Below are 27,062 nucleotides of genomic sequence, written 5' to 3' on the forward strand. Positions count from 1 at the left end.
TAATTTGATTCCCTTTCTTTCTCTTTTTTAAGCTCTCCGATTCTGTTAAGTAAACATGCCAAAAAAACAGGTATATGAGTTTATCTATGAGTAACATGTTGAGTTACGCCATGAAATCAGACAATTTGTTTTATTTAATCGTAATTTGTAGATGTGATCAAAGAACGCATTGCATCAGTTCTTGTTATTATGCTAACACTTTGGCATCTCGATATTATTCAATTATATTTTTGAAACCCACTAACCAACCAAAGCAAAATTTAGACAAACAAATGAATAAAGTAAACCTTATTTGAAGCATTTAAAACATGTGATCGCAACAATGGAAACCAGTGAGGCTTCATGGAAGCAACCCCATTCAATATAATAATACTTTACGAGCAAAAGGATAAGTCCCACATCTCCCTGTATATATATAGAAACCCTGATAAGGCGATATATCACAACTCCAAAAGCCATCAGATTTACATATCACACTCACCACCATCGTCATTTCAATTCGTCAAAGGATCACCTATGTCAACAGAAAGCTTCTCAAGTTCCAACTGGGCTTTCTTGGAGTCGATTCGTCAACATCTGCTGCACGATGATTTGGAAACACAGGAAACATTTTTGGCCAATGTAGCTCAGCTTGATGCACCTTTGCATAATTCTCCAAGTACTTCGAGCTCTAGCAGTGCTCATTTTGTTGTGGAGGGCTCGGGTAACACAATGGGAGTAATGAACCATGCTTTGGAGACATCAAATAAGTTCGAGTTGGCGGCGGGGGCTGTTCAATCACCGTTCTGCGGGCGCCATTTTAGGGGTGTCAGGCGACGACCATGGGGGAAGTACGCAGCGGAGATAAGAGACCCAAAGAAGAACGGGGCGAGAATCTGGCTCGGAACCTACGAGACAGCTGAGGATGCTGGCTTGGCTTATGACCGAGCCGCTTTTAAAATGCGTGGCTCCAAGGCTAAGCTTAATTTCCCTCACCTCATTGGCACACATGATTCGGAGCCGGGTCGTGTCGCTCCTAAACGTTGCTCTCCGGAGCCATTATCTTCATCGGTCTCATCTTCTGATGGTAGCGGCTCACCAATGCTTAAGCGGAGAAGGAATGTAGTTAGCTCTGCGGCTAAAGCCAAATTGCAAGTTGCAGATGAACAGCTTCAACTTAACTCTTTCTCATTTGGTAGCCATCTATTGCTTAACGAGTTGTATACATTTGACGATCTGTTTGCCATTTAAGAAAGCAGATAATATCGTTTGTTAAAAAAAAATAACGGAGATTGTTCTCTCCCTTTTTTCCTTTGTAGTTGTGTGATAAACAATCTTGTACATCACTAACACTACAAGTGTGTATTCTTTTACTTGTTGGAAAAAGTTTTAGGTTTAATATCAAATTGTTGTTAACTTATTGTGTGGTTTTATCTAACCCGTCGAAAGTATGAATCCTACATCAAAAAAATAAAACAATAAACATCACATGTGTTTATAATGAATTGGACTACTTCCCATATTGTGAATTCTTATAAGGTGGAACAACAATCTTACAATTGTATAACCCTTTCAGGTTCTTCTCAATTATTTACAAGAGCAAAAGAATAGGACAATTCTAAAAACGAAAATAGCACATGCATATATTGAGAATACAAAATTCATTATCCGATGTTTGAAGTCGTACATTAAAGAATTCAAATACCCCGTATTGCATTATATATTCGTACATTACAGTAAATAATCACAAAGCTCCATCAATTACTTGTATATATTTTTTTTTCAAGTGATAAAATGGGAATCTCAGAACCTCGCAAGCAAGGATGTAAGAGACACTTTTATCTACTTGAGAGCTTCAATTTCGTATATCAGTTAATTATACATTAAATTTTGTAACAATTCCTCTAGCTAACAAATCTATGCCAATCGCCTCAACGCATTTCTATCCGAAGTCCTATCACCAAATTGAACACCCACATGTTGCTAATATGTAGAGAAATCTAAAAGATAATTGTCCCCTGAGAAAGTTCTGTACCTTCTCAACAAGTAGTAAATCGTTGTGAGATCATTTACTCATATTAAATTAAAACTTACTGTCATCCGGGAGAGCCTTCGACGATATGCTACAGTTGACATAAGCACATTGTCCTCTTTTTCACTTTGACCAAGCTTTATCTCTTTCGATATTTCGTGGCATTAATATCAAGGATTCACAAAAGTTGCAACTTTTTTTTGCATTGCTTAGATTTTGTTTCGTTGGGTTCTCCAAGTAAGGTTATAGAAGCAACTATAAACATTCAAAGGTGAGTATTTGTAAATATTACTAATTAATGGCTATCCACTTATGGTCAATATAAAATAGGAAAATTGGTATCTAGTCCCTAGTTTCTAATGTTTATTGACTAAGACGTTATTAGTTTTTAGATTTTGATCAAAATCCCTAGCATTAATATATTAATGAATTACATGTAAGTTACATAATTTTTATAATAAAAATTAGTAATTGATTTAGAGTTTTAATACTCACACCCTTATGAAACTCCTAATTAATTTCAATTCAATCATTTCCAAAATATAAAAAATAAAATTAAGATAAGTTTGTACCCATTAAATTTTTATAAAAAAAATGATACGTACCCATTCTTACATATACCAATTTGTTATATGAAAAATGTACCCTTTTTTAAATAAAAAATGTACCCTTTTTTAAATATAAAATGTACCCATTTTTTTATATAAAATTCATTCAATCTTTTCTCTAATGCATTTTTTAAACTTATATGGGTACATTCTATTTCGTTGATTTAAGAATGTATCCATGTATTCTTTTTTTATTAAGCCTAATATTTCGTTCATCGATATTTCGTTGATCGATATTTCGATTTTTTAAAAATTCTATTTCGTTTTTTTATGTATCCATGTACATTCTATTTCGTTCATCGATATTTCGTTGATTTAAAAATTATTAAGCCTAATATTCTTTTTCTTTTTCTTTTTTTTTTTTTTGAAAAATGTACCCATGTTTTGGTACAATAATTTTTTGGTTAGTTTTTCATGAACGTACCCATGTATACACATAATTAATTGGAGAGTATAATATATCTTTAATATTTTTAATCTCATAAATTATACGTTTTATTTAAAATCTCATTAATATAAATAACTAAAAATTTCATTTTTAGTTTAAAAATAAAATAACCTACATAAAAATACATTATTACATTAATGTCAAAGGACTTCGATCAAAAAATAAAAATCACAAAGGTTTTAGTCAAAGAACATTGATAGTTAAAGACCGCATCTAAAGTGTATGTATATAAAATCTTATTAGATAAATTCTTTCTTTATTTGCTTGATGTATATAGGTACCGTTTGGTACGCAGACGGGACGGGACAGGACGAGACGAGACGGGACGGAGCATCCGTGTATGTTTGGTACGCGCAGGGACGGAACAGAATGGTTGTTTCGCGCCTGCAAAAAATAGAAAACCCCAACCCAAATCAAACAAATAAGAAATCTTTCAGACCGATTTCGAACAAATCATCGGGAAAAACCAAGTCGGTAGCTCTCGATTTCAAAACTTTTTCAGTAAATTTTCATTCTTTCTGGCCTTAAGACCAAATTTATCCCAAATATTTTACAGCATAACAACAAATGGTAAAGGAGGAGTAATTAAGTAGTGAGCTCATGAGATGTTGTACCTTGCCATGGAAGTGGTGCTTATTCTTGAAAATGGCGTTGTAGTAAGTGTCCATGCGAACTCGATCAGAGAGCTTCTCCTTCTGGTGGTAGCGGAAGGCATAGGTGCAGAAGTAGTTGGTGAAGTCGACGCCTTTCTCCACCAGGGCACCGCCAGTGTCGCCATTGCTGGTGCAGCTTTGGTCCCCGCCACGGCCGCCATTTTTGATAGCTCCCCATGCCCTCCGATGGAAGCGAGGAGGAAGAAGAAGGAGACGGAGAGGTTATAATTTTGTGTTCCACAGATGTGGAACGAGTCGTTCCATGGGGTGGAGGTGGAACGAAAATTCACCCAAAACTCGTCCCGTGGAACAACGCGTTCCACCCGTTTTAGGCGTACCAAGCGTGGGACGGAACGCCTCATCCCACTCTGTTCCGTCCCGTCCCACGTACCAAATGGTACCATAGGGAACTTGAGGGTCTCCAAGTAACCCTAGCACAAAATTAAGAAAGTCAAATGAGAATGAAAGGACATTCAAGTACGCTCACAATATTTGACCGTAAAACCATATAAAACACAAGAATACATGCATCGAATTCACTCCAAGTTGGAGCAACGTCCATGTTGACGTAGTTTCTGTTTCAACCATATATTTTGTGTTGATTACGATGTACATAGAGACTTTGTCTCTTTTTATAGGATATTAAAGTGTGCCTGTAGGTTTACAATGTGAAGAATGAGAGAGAGTGTGACCCATCCCTAAAATGAGAGTAACAAACACGTTTTTGATGCACATGTTTGGTGTAAGCATATTACTCTTTAAAGAGCCTAAGATGCACCCTTGCAAAATTTCTTAATTTTCTCGTAAATCATTGTTTTGGTGAAGGCTTTTACCATAATAAGATTTTCTCCTAAATCATTCTTTTGGTAAAGGCTTTACCATGATAAGTTACTAATTAAGGGGAAGATATATAAACATCGACATCCAGGTGTTTGAGAATTTTGGTACAAGGCAAATAGAATACATATAGTTTTATACCAAATAAAAGCCACAAAGTGAAAAGTTAAAAGGAAAATTGACCATGATGAGTTTACAACTTTTAAGTGCAACACTGACCAAGATTTGGCTATAATACTTACATATATTTAATATGAAGAAAACCCAACTAAGGTGAGAAAAATATTTCTGAAAGCATTGATTTGCATTGCTTCATTCCTCTGTACAAATAGTTGTTGGAAATGTGCCCTAAAACCAATCATATGATGATACTTTATGGACATTTCACATGTTAAACTAATCTAGTTTAATATTAAGGGCAAACATTCTTGTTTGAGCCGTCTCATATAAATGTTATATGCTTAAACGATAAGTCCAAGGAATATGTGATTGGAAGAATGCGATCTAAAGAAGTTAGATTCATGAGACCATTCTTTCGTTGACACATCCTAAACGTTCCTGATCATAGGATTGTCAATTGGGCATTGACAGTCTGTTAAGATCAGTACGTGCTATGTCTTCTCTCAGGGAGAGTGACTAGTCTCGAGTCATTGGTGTGTGTGACATCAAGACAAGTACGTAGGTGCTCAATAGAGAATGAGTTCACTGAACACGATCAACGAAGAGTTCTCATATTCATGTCACATGAGAACTCATGGTTGAGATAATGCAAATTAGTCTTTTGACCTGAGGCATCACAGTTGTCTTGTGGTTAGGTCCTTAATCTTTGATTATGTCAAAGTCACTCCATCAGGAGGGTGTCCACGGCATCGTTGGGGTTAAGCCACTTAGCCATGGAGGCAAGTGAATGCGCAACAAGGGATCTCTAACCTTCAAACTGTTTGAGGGAGAATACTCTATGATATGATTAAGAATCTTTGGCCAAAGTATGAATGAGATTTAGGAATGTGTTCCAAATCACATTCAAGGTAATCATATAAGCACAAGACTCACATTGGATAGTAGACATGAATAAACTATCAAACCAAACAATGTGGTCAAGAGTATTGTATTAGAGAAATACCGTATTGCATTTGTAATCCTAAAACTGAATAGGTTCTCCACCTTTTCTGATTAGCTTGGGTAACCATGACATGCTGCTAGGCGTCAACCATGGTTTGTGGAAGCCCTAAAAGTGTATTATCACTAACGGGAGAATTGAAAGTAAGTTTCAATTCACAATCGATTTGAAAGAGTTTGAATCGCCCACTGCCTCGCTAAAAGGAACCTAATGGATCGTACACCGTGTAAGGTAGAGATTGAAGATTCAACGGAGATGAGTAAGAATAATTAAATGGTTTAATTATTTATGGCAAGGATTAATTAATATGATTATTAATCAAACGAATAAGTTCGTTAAAAGACCTCGGGATAGTTTTGGACCTTAAGGCCCAATGGGCTTCGAACGTCAAGTCCATTGACTTAAGTTGTGTGACAACTTAATGAATAATGATTCACAAAGGCCTAAATAGCCCAATGAATACCCTAAGGCCGGCCATTTAGAGAAAGAGTGGGTTTTGGACTTATTTACAAGTTTGCCACTCAAATGAATTAAGGTATAAGTGTGACTTTATAGCCAAAATTCATTAAGGGTTGTTTTTGGGGAAATTGGAGAAACACAAACTCTCCTTTCTCTCTAGAAATGGCCGGCCACCCTTGAGGAAAACATCTAGCAATCTTACTTCCTCTAGGTCACTCATTTCTTCTACAATATGCCTTGGTGTGGAGACTTAGAGGTTCTCAATTTTGGGAACTTGGAGAAACCTTTTCATCCATCCAAATCCATGGATCTAAGATGCAAGGAATGAAGGCCCTCTCTTTGGGTGATTAGCCTTTGCTTATGCAAAGAGGAATCTACAAAGGTATTGATTTCTCAACTCACTTTGTTTTGAGTTGAGTCTTGGTTCACCTATCTACTAGGCTTTGAAGTTCATGGGTTAAGTTTTGTTTTTGAGTGCATATAAACATGATTCAGCCTTTTAATTGTTAATTGCATGTTGTTGATGTTGCTCAAATGAACTTGTTTTTCACAAATCTTCCTTCAATAGTTACATAAGATTGATTTACAAGAGTCCTATTAGGATGTTAAGTTCCCATCTATATCAGATACAAGAGATAACGAATATCATCATTAAAAGTCAGAATACATTACTAAATGTAATCTATGTTGGACTCTTGTTTAACATAATACAACCACAAGTTTAACAGTTAATTAGTGATTGTATTATATACTTGTGTAATCAGTCTCATCTAACCAATCTAAGAAAAAGTTGCTGAAATAAGTAAATTCTAACACGAATTTTATGTGCCCTTTTATTGTGATACAATAAAAGGGTGGTACTATTCACACACGCTTCTTAGTTTCCGATCATCGAATCAAATGAATTAAGGAACATCAAAATACAAAAATTAATAAGGATGTGTGAAAAGTAAAAAATTGTGTGTGAATAGCACCACCCAAATGAAATCCTCTTCTCCTTCTTCCTCATGCGGACCAAACATCCTCTTAGCATTTCTCTTCCATTTTCAAGATCTAAAGCATGCGATTCTAATGGAAGTTGCTGCTGAGTTCTTCTCAAAGACTTGGAAATCAATGCCTTCCTTATGGTTTCCCTCGTCCCCGTTACTGCTCTCTTGCTCGCAAGGGTTTTTAAGGTGCTCTACTAGTGGATCAAGGTGGGGTCGATCCATAGGTCAATCCATAGTAGGGTATTTTTCCTATTTTTATGTTGAATGAGATTATACAGTGGGTGTAAAGATCGGACAATGGAGTAGGCCTAGTGGCACTCTTTATAATAATGAACAAAAATATTCCTACACACATATATATAGGTGAATACCCATGTGTCCAAATCAATTCAGTTATAAAAGTTTATAAAGTCTAATAAGAAAAGTGATTTCGTTGATGGTGGGCTATGATAAGTTTATTCGTCTTCGAACTCCAACAACTTCAACATTTTTAGGGGTGTACTATCCACACACTCTTTTGTATTTCTCATACACCCTGTTTAAGTTTATTCATATTCGTATTTATCTGATCCGAAGGTCGAAAATAACAAAAAATGTGTGAGAAGTAAATAAAAGTTTATCGATAGCACACCCAACATTTATCCTTAATGAGAGAAGATCGCCTAAAAGAACACAAATTTGATAAATAAAGTGTAAACTATATGTAAAAGTATAAGCAGCTAAGCTAAATAGTTTTAGATTTTGGGTGGTGTTTTCCATAAACTCATTTTTACTTTTCACATATTTCTTATTAATTTTTGTCTCTTGATCTTCTTTACTTCATTCGAACCGACAACCAAAAATTGAAAATGATGTGTGAGAGGTAAAAATGATGTGTAGATAGCACACCCCTAGATTACTGGGTGTGTATTCATATCCTGTTTGCAAATTATATATATATATATATATATATATATATATCACTTACGTCATCCATTTTGAATTAAAAAAAATTGATGTATATGAAACGAGTTCTTTACTGCTACTGCTACAACGTGCTAATCCAATAACATAACGTTAAATGTAAATGTTTCTTTATATAGCATTACATTAGTCAACTAGAACTAAACGTGACAATACAAACTAATTTCAAAGAAAGTTGCTCTCCTGTCTACGTATAACGATGTCATCCATTCTCTAGATGTAGCATCATTAACTTTTGCACGTGTGAAAATTTTAGATAGGGTCACATCAAATCTAGTTTAAACTAACACTTTGGCATCTGGAACATTTTTATGATTAATTTAAATCAACCGACCGACCAAAGCAATATCAAGACAAAAAAAATAAGAGTAACTTACATTTTCATACTTCAGGTTTATAATCTATTTCAATTCCGTACAATATCTTCAAAACATTTCATTTTCATACCTGAAGTACTATTTTATTTCAAAATAATACTTTTGTTACATTTTTCATCAATTGATCTGTTAAATACTGACGTGGTAGCCACATATATGCCACGTAGCTGCCAAATGTTTACCGCATGGTAAAAAAAAATAATTTTTTTATTTTTTATTTAAAAAAAAAAAAAAAAAAAAAAAACCTTGAAAACGCAGAAACCAAACCCAACCCCGCAACCCCTATTCTCCCTCCCAAGCATCCTAACCACCTCCCTCTCCTCCACTCTCTTCACCTCCCCTCCCATCCAAAAACCCATCCCATCCCCCAAAACCTAAATTTTCTCACCTAAAAAAATAAATAAATAAATTGAAACACAGCGACCCACAATCTGCAAGAAGAAGAAGAAGAAGAGGGAGGAAGAAAGGGAAAAAAAAAAAAAAAATTGAAACTATCCCTCCCCCCCTCCTAACTGACCCACATCTGCAAAAAAAAAAACAAAATATAAATTTAAAAATAAATTTAACAGAAAGCTTCTCAAGTTCCAACTGGGCTCTCTTGGAGTCGATTCATGAGCATCTACTGCACGATGATTTCGGAACCCAGGAGACAGTTTTGGCCAATGTAGCTGAGCTTGATGCACCATTGCATAATTATCCAAGTACTTCAAGCTCTATCAATGCTCATTTTGATTTGGAGACGTCAAGTAAGTTCGACGTGGCGGCACGTGAAACCAACGCGCTACCGAGCGGAGGGCATTTTAAAGGCGTGTGGCGGCGGCCGTGGGGAAAGTACGCAGCAGAGATAAGGGACCCAAAGAAGAACAGGGCGAGAATGTGGCCCGGAAACTATGAGACAGCTGAGGATGCCGGCTTGGCTTACGATCGAGCCGCTTTTAAAATGCGTGGCTCCAAGGCTAAGCTTAATTTTCCTCACTTAATTGGCACGCATAATTCGGAGCCGGACCGTGTCACTCCAAACGTTGCTCGCTGGAGCCGTCATCTACGTCGGTCTCATCATCGGATGGTAGCGGCTTGCCAACGCTTAAGCGGAGAAGGAATATGTAGTTAGCTCGGCGGCAAAAGCCAAGTTGGAAGAAGCAGATGAACGGCTTCAAATGTTCCAGCTAGACTCTTTCTCACTTGGCAGCCACCTATTGCTTACCTAGTTGGGCTGCAGAAGATATTTTTCGTGCCCAGAAAACAGGATTATATACCACGTATTACAAGTGATGAGATACTTGTGTTAAAAAATTAGTAACTTAACAAGTAAAATTTTCCTCTACTCATATAGTAAAATATGAGTGCACCATCCCGTGTTCCAAGCACAATGAAAAAATTCTCGGGCTGCAGGTTTGCTATCCCCTTTAATTTCTCTTTTGTGTCTCTTAACTAACATTTTGACACATATCCTATGACTTAACTAAGATATAATTATGTTGACTTTTTTATTTGGTATTTAAAAGGTAAAAAACAAGGAAAACTAATGAAAATGAATTGAAAATGACTTGAAAATTTTGAGTTTTAATGATAAGGAAAAAATAAAGGGTAAAGTAAATAGTACCAGAATTGACTTTTTAATATTAAAATGTATTTTTTCGTTAAAGTGAACAGTACGTGAACTTTTCGTTAAAACTCCTCAAAAAAATTCTAAAATACGAAGAAATGGGCGAGCAGCGTATGGAGGTACATTTCAAGAAAGTGTATGGCGGGCCGATCTTTGCCTCCACTCATCTCTCAAACCCTAGCAAAACCCTAGCACCATTAATCTTCACTTTTTCCCTGGTTGTTAGTTAACAAGGTGAGAAAGCTCCCAATCTTTTGTCCATGGCTGTACTGCTATTTTCTCAATAGTGATGAAAATCTCAATTGTATGGAAATTTTGGTGTACTTTATTGTACTATATAATCACCTAATACTCTATCGATAATTACTAAGCTCTCTGTTCACCTACTCAACTCTTCACCTAGTTGACTGCCATGTCGATGGACGGCGACCTCTGCACTCACTTTAGCTCCAAGGATGGTGCGGTCCCAACGGCCACCACCACAAACCCGCCATCCAAATTGTATGAAGTCGGATCTTTCACCCTTGTCGTTTTACTGTTCTTCCTTGCTCTGGTTGGGTTTGAAAGATGAGAGTGAAGATGAAGATTGACCAGCCATACACTTTTTCTTGAACCGGACCTTCATACGTTGCTCGCGTATTGTTTTCATATTTTGGATTTTTATAAATTTTAAATGCCAAATAAAAAAGTTAATAGAGATATGTTTTAGTTAAGTCATAGGACATGTGTCAAATATTAGCAAAGAAACACAAACGAGACACATAAAGGGACAACAAATTTGCAACCAACAAGTTTGTATATATTTGATGATCTTTTCGCCATTTAAGGCGTATATTATTTCTCTCCTATTTCTTTTCCTTTGAAGTTTGTGAGATAATAGAAGTAATTTTTGCTAAACATAGTCAAGTGTTATTTCATTGATTTGTAAGTGGAAGGTCGATTATTGACTTATGTGTGGCCTAGTCCAACCTTCCTCTCAATATCATTGCACAAAAAAGGGAGCTTAGGATTTAGGCCAGTCAATACACACAATTTTGGGAATTAATGTCTTTGATTTAGGGCTGAGTATTTAATTACTGAATTATTGTCTCCTAATAAACTTCCATACTTTCTAAACAAGTTCTATTGAAGTTCAATTTCTTGAAGAGTTTTGTGGATCTCAAGTCTTATGGCTACAATTAGATAAACACTTACTATCATCAAAGGAAATCTTTGAGGATATGTTGTGGTTGGCGTAAGCGTGTTATGCTCGCTTTCACTTCAACCACGCTTTTATCCCAATCTATTTTTCGTGGCAAGGTTGTAGCAAGACATCATTAAGCGTGTCCAACGCATTATCAATGACTTCCAAAGTTGTTTTTTTTTCTTTTTCATTTGTTTAGGTTTTGTCCCATTGGATTTCTCAAACAAGGTTTTAGAGACAACTATCATTAATTGATAAACATGCAAAGGAGAGTGTTGTGATTATTATTAATCATGTGAATGCCCATGCACTTATAACCAATATGTAATATCTTATTAGCTTAATTCCTTCATGATTTAAATATGAAAACTTGAGCCTGGCCTCCATCTAATGCTAACACTACGTAAAGAAGCCTAATGAGAAGAAAAAAGACACTCATATTATACTGTCCCAATATTTCTATATGTTGCTCTCTTTATTTCATCCCTTGTCTACATTATTTCCAACAATTCATAACAAATAAAAAGCCACAAATAAGTTGAGAAATGCTCTAATCTACCAGTTTTAAAGTGAATGGAGTACCACTACTAAAGCATTTTTTTTCCAATGCAATAGTGGTATTCCTATAATTTTGAATAGTTATAGTTAATTTTGAATAGTTATAGTTGTACTTCTTTGAGTTTTGAATAGTAATTATGGTAGATTAGATCATTTTTCAAATGAATTTGTCATGGTGAATAAAGCTTTTTTTTTTTTTTTTTTTTTAACTCACTGTCATGAGTTAAAATCCTCTTCTTTTAATATAACTTAGAATAGTACTATCGCTTGTAGTAAAAATGAATAAAAAAATTTACCTTCTTTCTTTTAAGAAAATATATTTACAAAAACTAAGCTGATTTTGAAACTAAATTTAACCAAAGAAGCACCAGTATGCAGAAAGGATATTATTTTTAATTTGGCAGCGTTTCAGTCTAGAACCAGTAATGATGTCGAGGCAGCACATGATCCATTCTTAACAATGGTGTAGATATGAGTCCAACCACCCCATGACCAATGCTTTGTGTTTATGGCATGAAGTAATAAGGTAATTTGTTCTAATGTATCGTTAATTTTGCTTGCAAGAAAATTATGGACGGTTGCAATATTTTATAGGGACTTTTGGATCTAGGTCCAAAAACATAAGTAATTTTTGGGATCGAATCCAGTTATCCAATTACATGTTTTGATATCAATTTTACCCTTGCAGATAAAAATATTTAAATTTTTTAATTTTTTTTATCACTTATTCATTTTTTTAATTTTGAATATTTAAATACTCAAACTAAAATATTATCTAGTAGTTTACATACAATATATGAAAAATAATGTCTACCTACAAAACCGATATAATCTAATAACTACCTATTGTACAGGAAGAAAGAGTAAATTGCAATGATTCATTAACTTTAATCAAATTGGAGCAATGGTCCCTCAACTAAAAATCCATTACCATTGGTCCATCAACTTGTCAAAAAGTGTAGCTATGGTCATTTTCGTCAACTCCATTAGAATTCTGTCAAAATGAGTTATGTTGAAGAGACATTGCTACAATTGGGTTAAAGTTGAGGATCATTGCTACAATTTGGTTAAAGTTGAGAGACCAGTTCTCCAGTTGAATTAAAGTTGAGGGGCCATTGATACAATTTTTCTTAGTTGATTTTTCATATTTGCCCCTTGATTTAGCCTCACGTGTATGGTACGTGACTCATTTTTCTAGAAGTTCTAACGAAGTTGACGAAGGACCATGGCTGCACGTTTTGATGAGTTGAGGGACCAATGGTAATAAATTTTTAGTTGAAGGATCATTGCTCCAATTGGATTAAAGTTGAAGGACCATTGCTACAATTTATCAGAAGAAAAATGCTTTACACTTACAAAACAGATATAATCTACTTGCAAAACAAAAATAAACTACCTTGTATAGGAAGAAAATTGTTGGGAAGCTCCATGTCGGAACATTAGAAATAGAAATATGATATAATATTAAAGGAACAAATTCAGAGGAAAGGACAAAAATATCACTCATGAAAGAAGAGAGAAGAAAGAGGAGGATTGATTCCATGATCTAATAGAGGGAATTGTTTAGAAGAAGAAAAAAAGGAAGGATGAACGAATTGGGGGTTGAGGTGATTATATTGCTACAACTAATCCAACAATTAAGAGATTAGTTAAACCACAAATAATCCCATACTTAAGAAATCTTGTGTGTTTACCACAATTTAAGTCTAAGGGGTAAATACAGTACAAATTATAAATAAGCTTACATGGAATTTCATTTATTGGACCTATTTCAATGAGCTGAACTAATTCACTTGCTGACAAAATTATATCTATATCAAGTTATCTCCTTCTTATATATATATATTTTTAAATCAACAACCAATGAAAGCACCTTCGAGACAAATAATCAAATATAAAAACCATATTTAAGCATTCAAAACATGTGATCGAAAAGAAAAACCAGTGGGGTTTCATGGAAATTATAACCCTATTCTTTTTTTTTTTTTGGTACAAAGGAGGGCAAAGCCCGGCAAGCAAAACAAAAAAGTTAGGCATGAACAGCCCTAGGAAGGGCCCTGCCAATAGAATCAGAAACTAGAAAATTAGTAGCAGTGGTAGGAGGAGAAAATTATAACGCTATTCAATATAATAGTAAACATAGTTTACGAGGATGACAATAAGCCTCTCTCCGCACACCTCCACGTATATATATACAAATCCTCACAAGGAGATATCTCACAACTTCAAAAGCCTTCAGGTTTACATATCACACTCACAACCATCAACTCTTCATATATCCCTGAATACTAAGTACGTACTGATAAAATTATTAGATCATCAGAAATGTCAACAGAAAGCATATCAAGTTCCAACTGGGCTCTCTTGGAATCGATTCGTCAGCATCTACTACACGATGATTTTGAAACCCAGGAGACATTTTTGGCCGATGTAGCTGAGTTTGATGCACCATTGCTTAGTTCTCCAAGTACTCCAAGCTCTAGCAATGCTCATTTTCTTGTCGAGGGTTTGGGTGACACAATGGGAATAATGAACCATGCTTTGGACACATCAAATAACTTCGAGGTGGCAGCGTGTGTTGTTCAAGTCCCACAGAGGGGATGGAATTTTAGGGGAGTGAGGCGACGACCCTGGGGTAAGTACGCAGCTGAGATAAGAGACCCAAAGAAGAACGGGGCGAGAATCTGGCTCGGAACCTATGAGACAGCAGAGGATGCCGGCTTGGCATATGACCGAGCCGCTTTTAAAATGCGTGGCTCCAAAGCTAAGCTTAATTTTCCTCACCTCATTGGCACGCATGATTCGGAGCCGGGTCGTGTGGCTTCTAAGCGTTGCTCACTGGAGCCATCATCTTCGTCTGTATTATCGTCGGATGGTGGAGGATCACCAACGCTTAAGCGGAAAAGGAATGTAGTTTGCTCGGTGGCAAAAGCCAAGTTGGAAGAAGGAGATGAACCATTTCAAGTGTTCCAACTGGAATCTTTCTCACTTGGCAGCCACCTATTGCTTAACTGAGTTGTATATTTAACGATCTTTTCGCCATCGACGCAGATTATTATTTCCTCTTGTTTTTTTTTTTCTCATTGTAGTTTGTGAGATGCTAGATGTAATTTGTGCCAAATATAATCGATAATTTTGTACACCACGGTTCACTGATATTTTTCTTCATTTATAGTTAATTAATTACCAAATTATTATTAACTGATTGGTTAACCCCCTTCCCATAGTTGTCTCACCCTTCCCAATATATATAGTTGTCTCAAATCACAATCTTGCCCAGTTGCATGTGTATAACCTTTTAAGAATTTTCTTTCTCACAAGAAGCAAAAAGTTTACATGATTCTTCTTTTTGTCGGATAGTTTTTTAACATGATTCTATAAACTCAATATCAGGGTTTCAATCCTGAGAAACTTCCGTGCCTTTGTAACAGGTTCTACTAAAGTTCAATTTTATTTTAAAATATTCAATTTCAATATTTGAATGAAAATTTCTTCAATCCAGTTGATAAAATTCGGTACTGCACCATACTTAATTTGTAAACTGGAATTGGTGTTCATTATACAGAGGCTAAACATCGCATCTTTTGGCAATGGGTTGTGTATTCTCTAGGAATATGTCAGATGCTTCATTGATAGTGAGTTGCAACCTCTCTTAAACGATACTTTGGCCTATAAAACCCTGTGTATGTCTTTCTCTAAGTCTTTCCAAGCCTTGTCTTCGAGAGTACAAATATATAAAATGGTTTGGCAGAGTTTGAAGTTGTGGTACTTTGACTTCAAACCACCGGTTGTTGAATCATGGAACATGGACACCTACGAACTGCAAGAAGAAAGGCATGGACGAAATTTTAGCTTTAGGACATTGCATGCAAGCCGTAATTGGCACGATTGTCAATGTTTCTTACTTTCTTCATTATTTATATTGATCGCGCACACACTTCTTGTTATAGTTTATATGGTTCACATTTTCTGATCTCCAAAACATGTATTTGATGTATAGCTGTAGCCCTTTCTGTTTTAAGAAGAATTGCATACAGTTAATGCATTTAAAGCTTCAATCTTTGTGATTTTAGTTGATAATTGGGTTAGATGATGTTTCGGCAGCGGTTTACGTGCAACCGAATTGGTTTGTTCAACAAAATGAAGATATCTGGGCAACCGTTTCTGCATTATTTGACGAAAAAGGATGAGCAGTTTGTTTAGGCATGGTATGTTTATATGTGTCGGCATGTTATTCCATGTATTGGCGTCTTTTCAAACTTGAAAGCATGAAAACATGAATTGCATGACTTTTGAGATATGCCTTCTGTCTCAATCTCTCAAGTTTCAAAGATAATATCCTCTATGCACTGGAAGTTATTTCCCACGTGGAACAAAATATTATATATAGGCGTGGAATTCAAATGTAATGGGTGTGAATTCATTCCTCGAACAAACGTGTGCATGAAATATGTGGATTGATATATTCGCGTTAGTAAGATGCATCTCACTAAACTGAGCGTATTGTTGCTCATATGAATTGCCAAATTAGAGTTGCAGCTGTTTGTTTCAGTTTCGTATTGAAACAGTTCGAAAACTCAATTTGCATAAATATACTGTCATTCAACAGTACGGAAACTGAACGTGTGTGCGTGTGTGTGTGTGTACATATATATTCTACTATATACGTTACAGTTGATCAAGGAGATTTAACCATGTAGTCAGACATTTTGATGTGATGAAAGATGGAGTAGCAATAATTGAAAGAATATTAGAACTTAGGTTGGTGAAAATCAAATGCAATGGAGGCTTTGAAAGCAGTTTAAACGTGCATTTCGTTTGTCATGAATTTTACATAGGGCATTTTGATCTAGATGCTTGGTTTTTGAAATTCTTAGACCGGACATCGAAGGCTTTTAGAGATTTGGTCAAACTACTTTTCTACATTTTAATTAAGCTGCTTTTAGACTTTAGGGCGTAATTCTTTTTAGATTTTAAAGTCAGTGGTTTTTTAAATCTGATTTAAGTCCCTATTTTAAAACTTACCATACTTTAGTAATTATAGCACATTTATTATTTATAAATTCATATAATTAACAAAAATTAACAAAACAAAAACAATTTATATTAAAAAAATAATAAATAAAAAATTCATTGGTACAGAAGTATCGGTACGAATGTATTGGTATGTAACTATAGTATCTAAACATACATAGCTATATATATATGGAGCACACAATGAAAAGTAGATGATAAAATATGATTTTTTTATTACAAGAATTTAATAATAATTGACAAATAGCTTTTTTTTTTTTTTTTTTTTGTTTATGGGAATTAATGTATAACCTACTTACAAAAACTCAATAATTATTACAACCTAATTAATATTTAAAAATTACAATTAAATGCCAAGTACTGCTGTTGGTTTTTAATCTTAGACAAATTTTTATTAAAAAAAAAGTAAAGAACTTTAATGAAAAGGGTTTGGTCAAAATTTATTTTAACTAAAAATCATCCTATAACTTTATTTAAGAAAAAAACGACTTAAATTTTAATGAAAAAAAAAGAAAGACAAAAGGGCTTAAACTTTAATGAAAATGACTTAAATTTTAATGAAAAGGTAAAAAATAATATCACAAAAAATAAAATAGAAAATAGTAATAAATCACACATACTATTTCTGAGACTGAAAGGTGTTACACTATTTCTAAAATTGAACGGTACTATACTATTTTTGAAACTAAACGGTATTACATGATTTCTGAAACTGAACACTATTTCTGAAAACTGAAAACCAATTATTTTTTAAACTAAACACGAGTACTACACTATTTTTAAAATTGAACACGAGTACTAAGCTATTTCTGAAACTAAACACAGACACTATTTCTGAAATTGAACACATAATAATGTGCACTGACTAATTCTTAAACTAAACATAGTATCTCTCCAAAAAGCCTAACGGCCATTCTTCTCACTCCTCTTCTTGCATTTTCTCATCACTTTCTCACCTTCCAAACATCTTTTATTTTTTTAATCTTTTTCGATTCTCATCAAATTTTCTCTAAATCTCTTCATTTTTTTAGCTTTCTACAGTAATTACTTAATTTTCTTCCATTATCAATTTATCTCTCTCAGAATGCCTAAGAAAGCCCATTCTCCTGCCTTTTTTATTTTTTATTTTTTATGAATCCCTTTCTCCTGCCATCAGTCACTCCATATAAAGCAGGGAAAAAAAACGCTGTGCAATTGCACACACCTTTAATTAGATTTTTTTTTTCCCTTTTCTTGTATTTATCATTAAATAAAATTATATAATAATTTTTTTGTTAAAATTCAAAATTTTCCTTAAAAAAGTAAAATTTTTCAGGAGTGGAATAGAATTTTCTGTTTAATTAATTTCAAATTATACAAATTGTTATAGTAATTAATGTACTAGTTAAATCCAATATATAAATCTTGTAGCGTCAACTTGTAGAAATATAATGTCATTCAACGGTACGAAACTGAACATGTGTATTATATATATATATATATATATATATAACGTCATTCAACAGTACGGAACTGGACGTGTGTATTATTTATATATATATATCTATATATATATGTCATTCAACAGTACGGAAACTTGACGTGTGTATTATATATATATATATATATATATGTCATTTAACAGTACGGAAACTGGACGTGTGTATTATTTATATATATATATATGTCATTCAACAGTACGGAAACTGGACGTGTGTATTATTTATATATATATATATATATGTCATTCAACAGTACGGAAACTGAACGTGTATTATATATATATATATATAAAGTTCTAAAAGCATTAGAAGCTAATTGGATGGCGGGCTAGAGCTAGCACAGAGGTGGCTAGGCAAGGCCTATACGGATTTAAATAAATTTATTATATATTATATAAATAAATGTCTATTTATATTTTAATAAAACATATAATTACATTGGAATATGTAAATTACAAAATAAATTGACATATAAATTATAAAATATTAGAACATATTGAAAACATAGGGAACAAGTATATAATCACATCTCTTACATTTTATTGAAAAATTAAAATACAATATGAAAGTTATCGATTTGTTGTCTAAGTGAGAGTCAAGATCTAGACGGGATGCCTAGGTGGATTTAGGTGCGCTAGGCGGAAGCCTAAGCGGGTCAAGGCTTACTTTCTAAATTTTCAAACTTCTAAAAATTAATCAGGATGATGATCAACTGCCTAATGCCTAAGCATGTCCTAGTTGACACTAGGCGAGAATTTTTAGAACTATGTCTCTCTCTCTCTCTCTCTGTGTGCAAGTATATACGTTACAGTTGACGAAGGAGATTTAACAATGTAGTAAGACAATTCTGAAAACATGGAGCAGCGGTAGTTGAAAGACACACTAGAAGAAATTAAGTTGGCGAAAATCAAATGCAATGGAGGACTCTGAGAAAGGGCGGCGCTGAAATGTTTGAAAGCAGATTAAACATGCATTTCGTTTGTCATGAATTTTACATGTATGTTATCAAAGCCACGTGCCTATAAAAAGGCATCAGACATCACTTTGGAAATCAATCCGAAGTGCATCCAAACTCATATTTTGTACTCTTTTTTTTTTTTTTGAAAAATAAAAAACCCTACTCAATGATCTAAACTTTTTTTTGTACACCCACTTAAAATCAATTGATTATTAGCCATTTAATAATATGGTCTAGTGATATTTCTTTTTACTTGTAAATAAGATATCTTAGGTTCGATTCTTGTCAATGGTGAATTTGAGTCACATTATTGCTAGCTTATTACGAGGCTAAATCTAACTTTTTTCCTTAAATGTAAATAATATCATTTGTTAAAAAAAAATCAGTTGATTATTAAAAAAAATCTAATAATTAAAACAACCCTTAGCAAAACGCCAAAAGAGTCCTGGAAGCAACCCACGTCAAAAAGGAGCTTTGAACTTCACTCTCCCAATGAGAGATTTTTGAATGTGCTTGGAATATGAGTAGTACACTATATGTTATTATACAAGTTGAGAAAAATTTCTTTTTTTTTTAAGTGTCATTCTACTTATATAATGACATATGACGGACTGTCCCGTTATTCGAGCACATTAAAAAATCTCCCCTCCCTCCCACACTTGGAACACTCTCTCGAGAAATTATTAGGTAGTACTATACTACCACATGATACTCCCATTTAAAATTTGACACGTGGACATCTATTTACAGCTGGACTTATAATTTGGTTTAAGTAATTACAAATTAAATAAAAAGAAAATAGCTTGAGCAAAAAGAAAACCGATTAAAATACGACAGCATTTAACCAGCAAAGTCTCTGCAGACAACAGATTCTCCAGTGGCGCCACGAGAACCTGAAGACGTGAAGAACCCTGGAAACCTCGACGAGGAGGACAACTTCATCCTCAAGACCTGTGGGTTAAGGCCATATTCAACACGTATTAAGAAAGCAGAGAAGGAAGGTAAGGATAGTTTTGGCTAACATGGTGAGTGGTTTGTGTAGTATTAAGGAGTGTGAGTGTGTGACACTAGTTTAGCTGCACCAAGCCGGTGGGATCTTGTTTCCGACAAGCGGATGATGGAGGAGGAACAGCCGCTTCAGGTGGCTGGATGTAACAAGGTAATCAATCCAAATACTGACAACGCTAAATTCATTTCTTGATGCAGAGAACAATGTCGTTACGGGAAACAAGAAGTTTAGTGCAATGCCTAAACATATGGTTTACAATTTATATTTGATTATAGAGCTTCATATACAGAACCTCAATAATTTAATACCTGATAAAATAATAAGGCCGATTAAATAATATTTTTGGCTGGTCCCAACTTGGAGATAACGTGCTAAATTAATAATTTGCTAAATATCAAAGAGAACATATAATGAAAAATTTATATAAGTCCCGCGTAATATATAAATTAATAATTTCTTGATTTCTTTACACCTTTGAGATTAAAAACCATTGTTGTATGTATGATGTGTTACTATGACTTATGGGAGAAATAAGAAGACTCATGAATTGTACTTTGTTAAACAAATATATAGAATTGTTTATTTGTAAAACGAGAAACTAAATAAAATGTACAATATTTGAGTAAATAAGGAGGAATATTATATGATTGATAAATTAATAATTAATTTAATTTGTCAATTATTTAACATTCGCTAAAGTAACAGATTTTCTTTGGTCCCAAGATTACTAATTTATGGAGATTTAACTGTGTTTTTGTTACGAAAGTTTTATTTTTGTTTGTTTATCTATGTTTTTTTAGTTATTTAGTTTCTATTCTTTCTGTTAAATGATTTGTGAGCCTATTACAAAAACACGAAAAGAAAAATGATTTGTGTGCCTAGCTTAAATTTCAAAATGATGACGTAAATGTAACACTCCCTAAAATAACGAACAATTTTCATACGAATCCATATCCATCCACCCTTCTAAAATACACAAAAAATATACAGACCACCACAAGGTACTGAACAATCTCAACCAAGGTTGGAGTAAATCATGTGAACTACTATAATTCTTTACTTTTATGGGACAAACGATAGGGTAGTGTACGTACACTAAACTCACTTAAATGACAGAGAAGGAGATTAAAATACGAGACCTCGAGTGCAAGAACAAATATTCTTAACCAAGTGAGCCACAAGCCACTTACGATCTATAATAATTATTTTCAATTTCATATTTCTAGCAAAGCAAAGTAATTGCTTTGAATGTTTTACTCGGATCATAAATTTATAAATTTTGAACGCCGCATTGCATTTATAAATTTATAAATGCAATGCGGCATTCAAAATTATTTCCTCAAGGCATGCTTTAACGGCATTTCGAGTGCTACAGAGCAAGCGTCATACTACGTATAACATTAAAGAAGGAAGTAGAGCCCTAGTATCTGAATATCCATCCATAAAGCATTTTAGCCGCACCAACAAATGTGGTTTCATTATTCATTCATGTCAACTCAATTGGAATAACAAGGGATTTAAGACGAGCTAAACTAAAAATGGACTATGCGCAGAATGCGAAAAATAAGAATGTTTATTACCAGAGATATTGTGGTCTCCGAAAAGGAGATATCAACAGACCTGGGAAAGACATGAACAAAAAATCAAGGCAACTTGAACTTGCCCAAATAATCGTCGTCTCCCACTCTCAACTCTTATATATAGGATGCCGTCTCCTGCAATTCCAAATCAAACAGTGGAATGAAGGAAAATCATATTGATCACTCGAACCAATGGTACAAATATCGCTGATAACAGTTTTGGCAGTAAAAGAGAGGAAACCAACAGCGAAAGTGACACATGCAAGAATAGCCATGTATTTGCAAATAAAAATCATAACTAAGAAAATGAGGTGGTTATATTACCTCTTTGGTCGACTACGGTCTTCCTCATAGTCCATCACTCCTCCAGGTTCGGAGTAGATCTCCTCATGCCCCCGGAAGTCAATGTCGGCCTGCTTACAGTAGCGAACTTCTGCCACAATGTAAGTAAAAGACACATCGACCAACATATCCCAATAACTAAACAAAAGACTAACAAAAAATTGTGTTTTGTGTGTGGAGTGGGAATAAAGAACTCGTTCATCTATGATTATGTATAGCTTCAGAATAGCTCATCGAAAAGGCGCTGATGTGCACATTTATGGTAGAGAAATACATCAACAAAAATAAAATCATAATATCGTGTTTTACCATGCCATGCCTTATGTTCAAATCATCAAAATGGATCCTGTTCACTTTATTAGGAAGGATTACTTGCAGAAGCAATAGGAAAAATACAACAGGATTAAACTGACCTTGATGGAAATCGACTTCTTTACTTCTTCCACCCTATTTCCAACTTCTTTCTTGTGTTCCTTGGCCACTTCAGTCATAGTATCAGCCCACTTCATCTTTTCTTGAATTGAGATAAGAAGATTGCTTGAGGTATCCAACCTAGGTGTTCATTCACACAAAATTTAGGCAATACCATCAGATTTATATCTCAAAAAGAAACTTGAGAAATCATTAACTTAGAAGAAAAATATCACAAAGGCAGCACACTGGATTAAACACGAGAATGCATTACTACGATAAACATGGAACTGCTTTTTTTAATGTATTAGTAGTAAATAAACTCTACCACATGAAACAATTTCATTAAATTGGTAACAGATGCTCCATAGCATTTGATTGCACACAACAAAGAGTCAGGAAACTTTTATGCAATCAAGGTCACACATGAGTGTTTCAGATCATAATGCACATATTTAGGACCAAATTCTAAATAAGAAGTTCCATATATGCATACTGAACATACAACCCAACAGAGAAACTGCATCAAAATCAGAGACGTTACCAGTTTGACAGTGTTTGAATCATACTCCCAAGTTGTCCAGGTCTCGGATCTCTCCCTGCAGCAAACTGGACCTGCATTTTACAAGAAATAATTGATTCCATATTTCTTATAAGGAAATAAACAAAGACCAACGAGAAAAGGCAAGCGAAAACAAGTAAAACAACACAAAAATTAAAAACAATTTGAAGCAAAGGCAGCAGTAATAAGCACAAACCTCAAAGCATTTTCGCAACTGGTCCAGCTTTCCTCTTAGTATGCCCTAAGAGAAAACATATAAAGTTACAATCTGACATCTCCTTCATGTTTTCTCTATCCACTTAACTATGTTACACACATACAAATGCAGGATAAATTACTATATAACAAGGATGGGATAATAAAATAGTATATATCACATTACATGTATATGTGCAAAAGTAATCTACATAAGAGTCAGAAGTGAGTTATAATTTAAAAGTACCCATGGACGACCCCCATTTTTAAGGAAAAGATTCACACAAAAAATACCCTTGTGCATCTGGATGCGTATGTACACAACGCATGTCGCACTATATCCAAAAGTCAAACTTACAAAATGTAATGAATACTGCAAATCTGTATCCGATAACTGTTGGGGTGTTATCGGGGGGGCATCAGGGCCATATCCTTACAGATACTCCACACCTGCAATATTTGGAATATCTGTGCTTCATAGACCAAACTAACAGTAACAATTTTCAGGTACTGTCTGATATTCAAAAATAAATTCTTTCACGGGCAAGAACCATAGCAGAGTCCTGCTGCCCGTGCACACTGAGTCAAATTGGCAGACAGATGGACGGGAGAAGAGTGTTTATTTGTACTGTATTTGAATAACAATTCGTTAAAGTTATGATTATTCATTCCACAGCCTTCACTAAAGAAACCTTTTTGTCCAGTAAAAGATGCATATTTCAATGTAACTGGGAAAAAATAGAGGTAGAAGGATGAAAGAATTATTACCACATACATGCACTCATTAATGAGAAAATCCTCGAGCTCTCGTACATTGATAACATCTAACTCCTGCATAAGTTGATGATACGGTAGTACCTGGAAAATATTTCAAGAATATAAGAGAAAACTGAATGCACAACACAATATGGGACATCTGTGTTTATAAAAACCGGATATCAACACAATAGTGAACTAGAACACCAATACTTAAAATATCAAAGGCATCGGATACTAAGACCTGTAAGTCCACTATTGTTCTGAATTTTGATTGGAACTAATAAGCTTCTGGCATTCCATATAACTTTTCATATCATCGTTTGCAGTAAAAGGCACCATCATCTATATCTATTACATTCAGAATTCAATTGGTAACTGCAGTCTTTCCTCCAAGTGCAACTAAAACAAACATCTGTCCATAAGACTTGTCTAAAAGTGATGATAATTTTTTCTCTCCTTTCACTTTTGACGACATATTTTTTGAAGCATGGAGGACATCAAGTACCAAAGGTGACAAGCTCCATCTATTCATACTGGAAAACCATACAGCCATAACCATTACTAGATGTATATCACCAACAACTTTTCAAAATAAGAGGATTACGCATTTAAGGAAACATACCTTGTTTGTCTCAGCCAGTGTAAGAACAGTAAGCTGTTTCAGCTTTAAGACTTGATCAGGGACCAGTTGTGGACGACGACTGGCATCACCTACAATACATTTCAGTTTCTTAAATTCCATAACAATGCCAAAGAGATGCTTAATTTCTTGTTTCAAAGAAAATATACTCAGAAACTTTATGGGAAGTAGTTCTCCTGGGAATTGACAATATCTCCCGAATTTCAAAAACTATTGTAGTAAGGAAAAGCTTAAATGTTATGGAGGGAATAATAAAAGACATAGTAGTAGAATTTAATAAAAGATACGGCAGTTGCTTTAAAACAAATGTGCCAGTTTACACTTCTTCTAACGAAAATATGTTGCTGCCTCCATTTATTCATCTTATCACTAAATAAGTATAAGAAAGTATTTTCTTCGACATCTCCAAAGCAACAGTAAGAAACAAAAACTGGTGATGAAGTGATGACTCTGCAGCAGAGCTTGACAGAAGTATACATGGGTCAGTTATATCCTGAAGCAACATTAATATGAAAAAAGCACCAACTGCATTGGCACCCAAAACCCTGCCACATGTTCTTGAGAATGAGGCTGCGCACAATGTTTCATACATTGAGTCAACAGACGTTCCAATGGTGGCTCAAATTTTGGGTTTTTCTCCTTCTGAGTTTTGTTTTCATGTTGCACAGGGTTTGTTGATATTTAAATTTTAGGGCGTTATTGTTCGATTTCTTTATCACAGATATGGAAGCGGAAAACAAGCATTAATCGATTTGGTGCAAGATGACCAAAGCAATCAAACCAACAGCTAGAGAATAGCAAACGCATTAGAAAATCGACCAAAAGATGAAGCGATTTTTGCGTGCTTACTCTTGTAATCACTCCATGTGCCATGTGCAAACAATCGAAGCACATCGAGGTACACAGAATTTTCAGTTCCTTCAAGCTGCACATATTCCACAGTCAAAAAACAAATGCGTATGAAACAAAACCCAGTAACAATCAAAAATTTTATTTTCTGTTTGGCTGCAACAAAGTTCTGATTATACATCCTTTGCTCAAACGCAGAAACTACACGACCAAAATATACACAGAAAACTGAAATTCCACAATAAATATATAGAAACATGGGAACCTGAAGAACATTAGGGACAGCGATAATTTCCGAAAAGGCAAAAAGGGCAGGGTGGGAGGTGACTTCTGCGACGAGAGGACCGAGAGCGGAGCCATCTAGTGATGAGGCTTGCTTCACGTAGTGATCAATGACCTCCTCTTGCTTTTGCTCAATCTCCATCTCAAAAAAAAACAGAAATTACCAATTGCAACGACAGAAAAATCGAGACGAGACGGTGAAAAGTTCAGCAGTGGAAAGCTAGGGATTTGGTGCGTTTGAATTTCGGGGCAGAGATTGAGGAGAAAATAGGGGCTTCGGAGAAAGGATCTTAAGGGTAGATTGATGCATTTTCAGATTCTATTGCGGGCACCTGGCATTCGCATCGGGACATCTCCATAGCTTAACCGTCATGCCGTATAATATTTATTAAAATAAAATCCGACCGAATTTGGTCCAATAATATTAACATGTAATATGACGTTACATGTTATATTAAAAAGTTAAATTAATAAAAAGATCAAATGAAAAACGTAAATGAGATCAAAGAATTCAATAATAAAGATTATGATTCTAAAAGATGTTAGGTGCCATTCGGACGGTTGGTTAGGACTTAGGCAAAAGTCTATGTGAATTAAACGAATTTAAATAAATTTGTTACATATCATATAAATAAGTGTTTATTTACACTAAAACTTGCATTTTCCTTAATTTTTTTTATTGATAAAGATTTGTTCTGTTAATAAATAGTATAAAAAATTCATTAAGTGACAACTTTTATTTATAGATATTTTTTGGGTTCATTTTGGACCTTACTAGTTTGGTGGTGACAATCCCAATTTGTCCGGAAGCTCATTATTAAAGTTCAATGCAAAGATGCTATATGGGAATTCAATTAAAATCAACGACGTCGTTTGGTTGGGTTATTTTAAAAAGTTTTTACTATTCATCATCTTCTTCGTCTCTTCTCGATCGCCACCGAGCATGCTTTTCTACCCAGATGGCTTAGAAGATTATACGGTTGCAGTTTCAATATTTCTATTAAGACTCAGCTCGGCTGCCGCCCGTCCAACACCGTCTTGCCCACCTAGCCCGCATAGGTCTTGGCAGAACGCCGCCGACTGATTTATCCAATTTTTCTAACAATTAGGCCTTAATCGGATAGGCAGTCAGCCATACAACGCGTGCC

At 34.6% G+C, this 27,062-nt stretch overlaps 4 protein-coding genes across 12 annotated transcripts; 3 read left to right on the top strand and 1 right to left on the bottom strand.

The window, feature by feature from the left end:
- Positions 1–431: 431 nt before the first annotated feature.
- On the top strand, positions 432–1,290 carry LOC137734229 (ethylene-responsive transcription factor 2-like). Its single transcript, XM_068473528.2, has one exon. It carries the CDS (start codon positions 517–519, stop codon positions 1,228–1,230), a length of 714 nt encoding a protein of 237 aa, XP_068329629.2. The 5' UTR covers positions 432–516; the 3' UTR covers positions 1,231–1,290.
- Positions 1,291–7,207: 5,917 nt separating this feature from the next.
- Positions 7,208–9,973, top strand: LOC137734230 (ethylene-responsive transcription factor 2). The gene is given in 4 exon segments (XM_088697365.1): positions 7,208–7,349; positions 9,035–9,492; positions 9,495–9,564; positions 9,567–9,973. Coding segments are annotated over 4 exon segments (777 nt in total). The 3' UTR covers positions 9,674–9,973.
- A 4,091-nt stretch (positions 9,974–14,064) lies between these two features.
- On the top strand, positions 14,065–14,845 carry LOC137734231 (ethylene-responsive transcription factor 2-like). Its single transcript, XM_068473530.2, has one exon. It carries the CDS (start codon positions 14,138–14,140, stop codon positions 14,825–14,827), a length of 690 nt encoding a protein of 229 aa, XP_068329631.2. The 5' UTR covers positions 14,065–14,137; the 3' UTR covers positions 14,828–14,845.
- Positions 14,846–20,002: 5,157 nt separating this feature from the next.
- LOC137735460 (COP9 signalosome complex subunit 7) lies at positions 20,003–26,334 on the bottom strand. 9 transcript variants are annotated; one of them, XR_011068654.2, is made up of 9 exons: positions 25,633–26,196; positions 24,766–24,854; positions 24,153–24,242; positions 23,386–23,430; positions 23,172–23,242; positions 22,630–22,768; positions 22,199–22,287; positions 21,915–22,009; positions 20,003–20,236 (listed from the first exon to the last, which is right to left on the bottom strand). XR_011068654.2 is itself a non-coding variant. In XM_068474885.2 (9 exons), the coding sequence occupies exons 1-9, from the start codon at positions 26,054–26,056 to the stop codon at positions 21,982–21,984; spliced, it is 786 nt and encodes a 261-aa protein (XP_068330986.2). In that variant the 5' UTR covers positions 26,057–26,334; the 3' UTR covers positions 21,719–21,981. The 9 variants fall into 9 exon arrangements, 6 of the variants coding, with proteins under 6 accessions (XP_068330986.2, XP_068330988.2, XP_068330987.2 ...); XR_015964881.1 differs by having other exon boundaries at positions 21,875–22,009; XR_015964882.1 differs by having other exon boundaries at positions 21,875–22,009; positions 22,199–22,307.
- Between the last annotated feature and the right edge of the window lie 728 nt (positions 26,335–27,062).

Source organism: Pyrus communis, chromosome 7 (assembly GCF_041283825.1).
Source record: "Pyrus communis isolate YQ-2024b chromosome 7, ASM4128382v1, whole genome shotgun sequence".
NCBI classification, from domain to species: Eukaryota; Viridiplantae; Streptophyta; class Magnoliopsida; order Rosales; family Rosaceae; genus Pyrus; species Pyrus communis.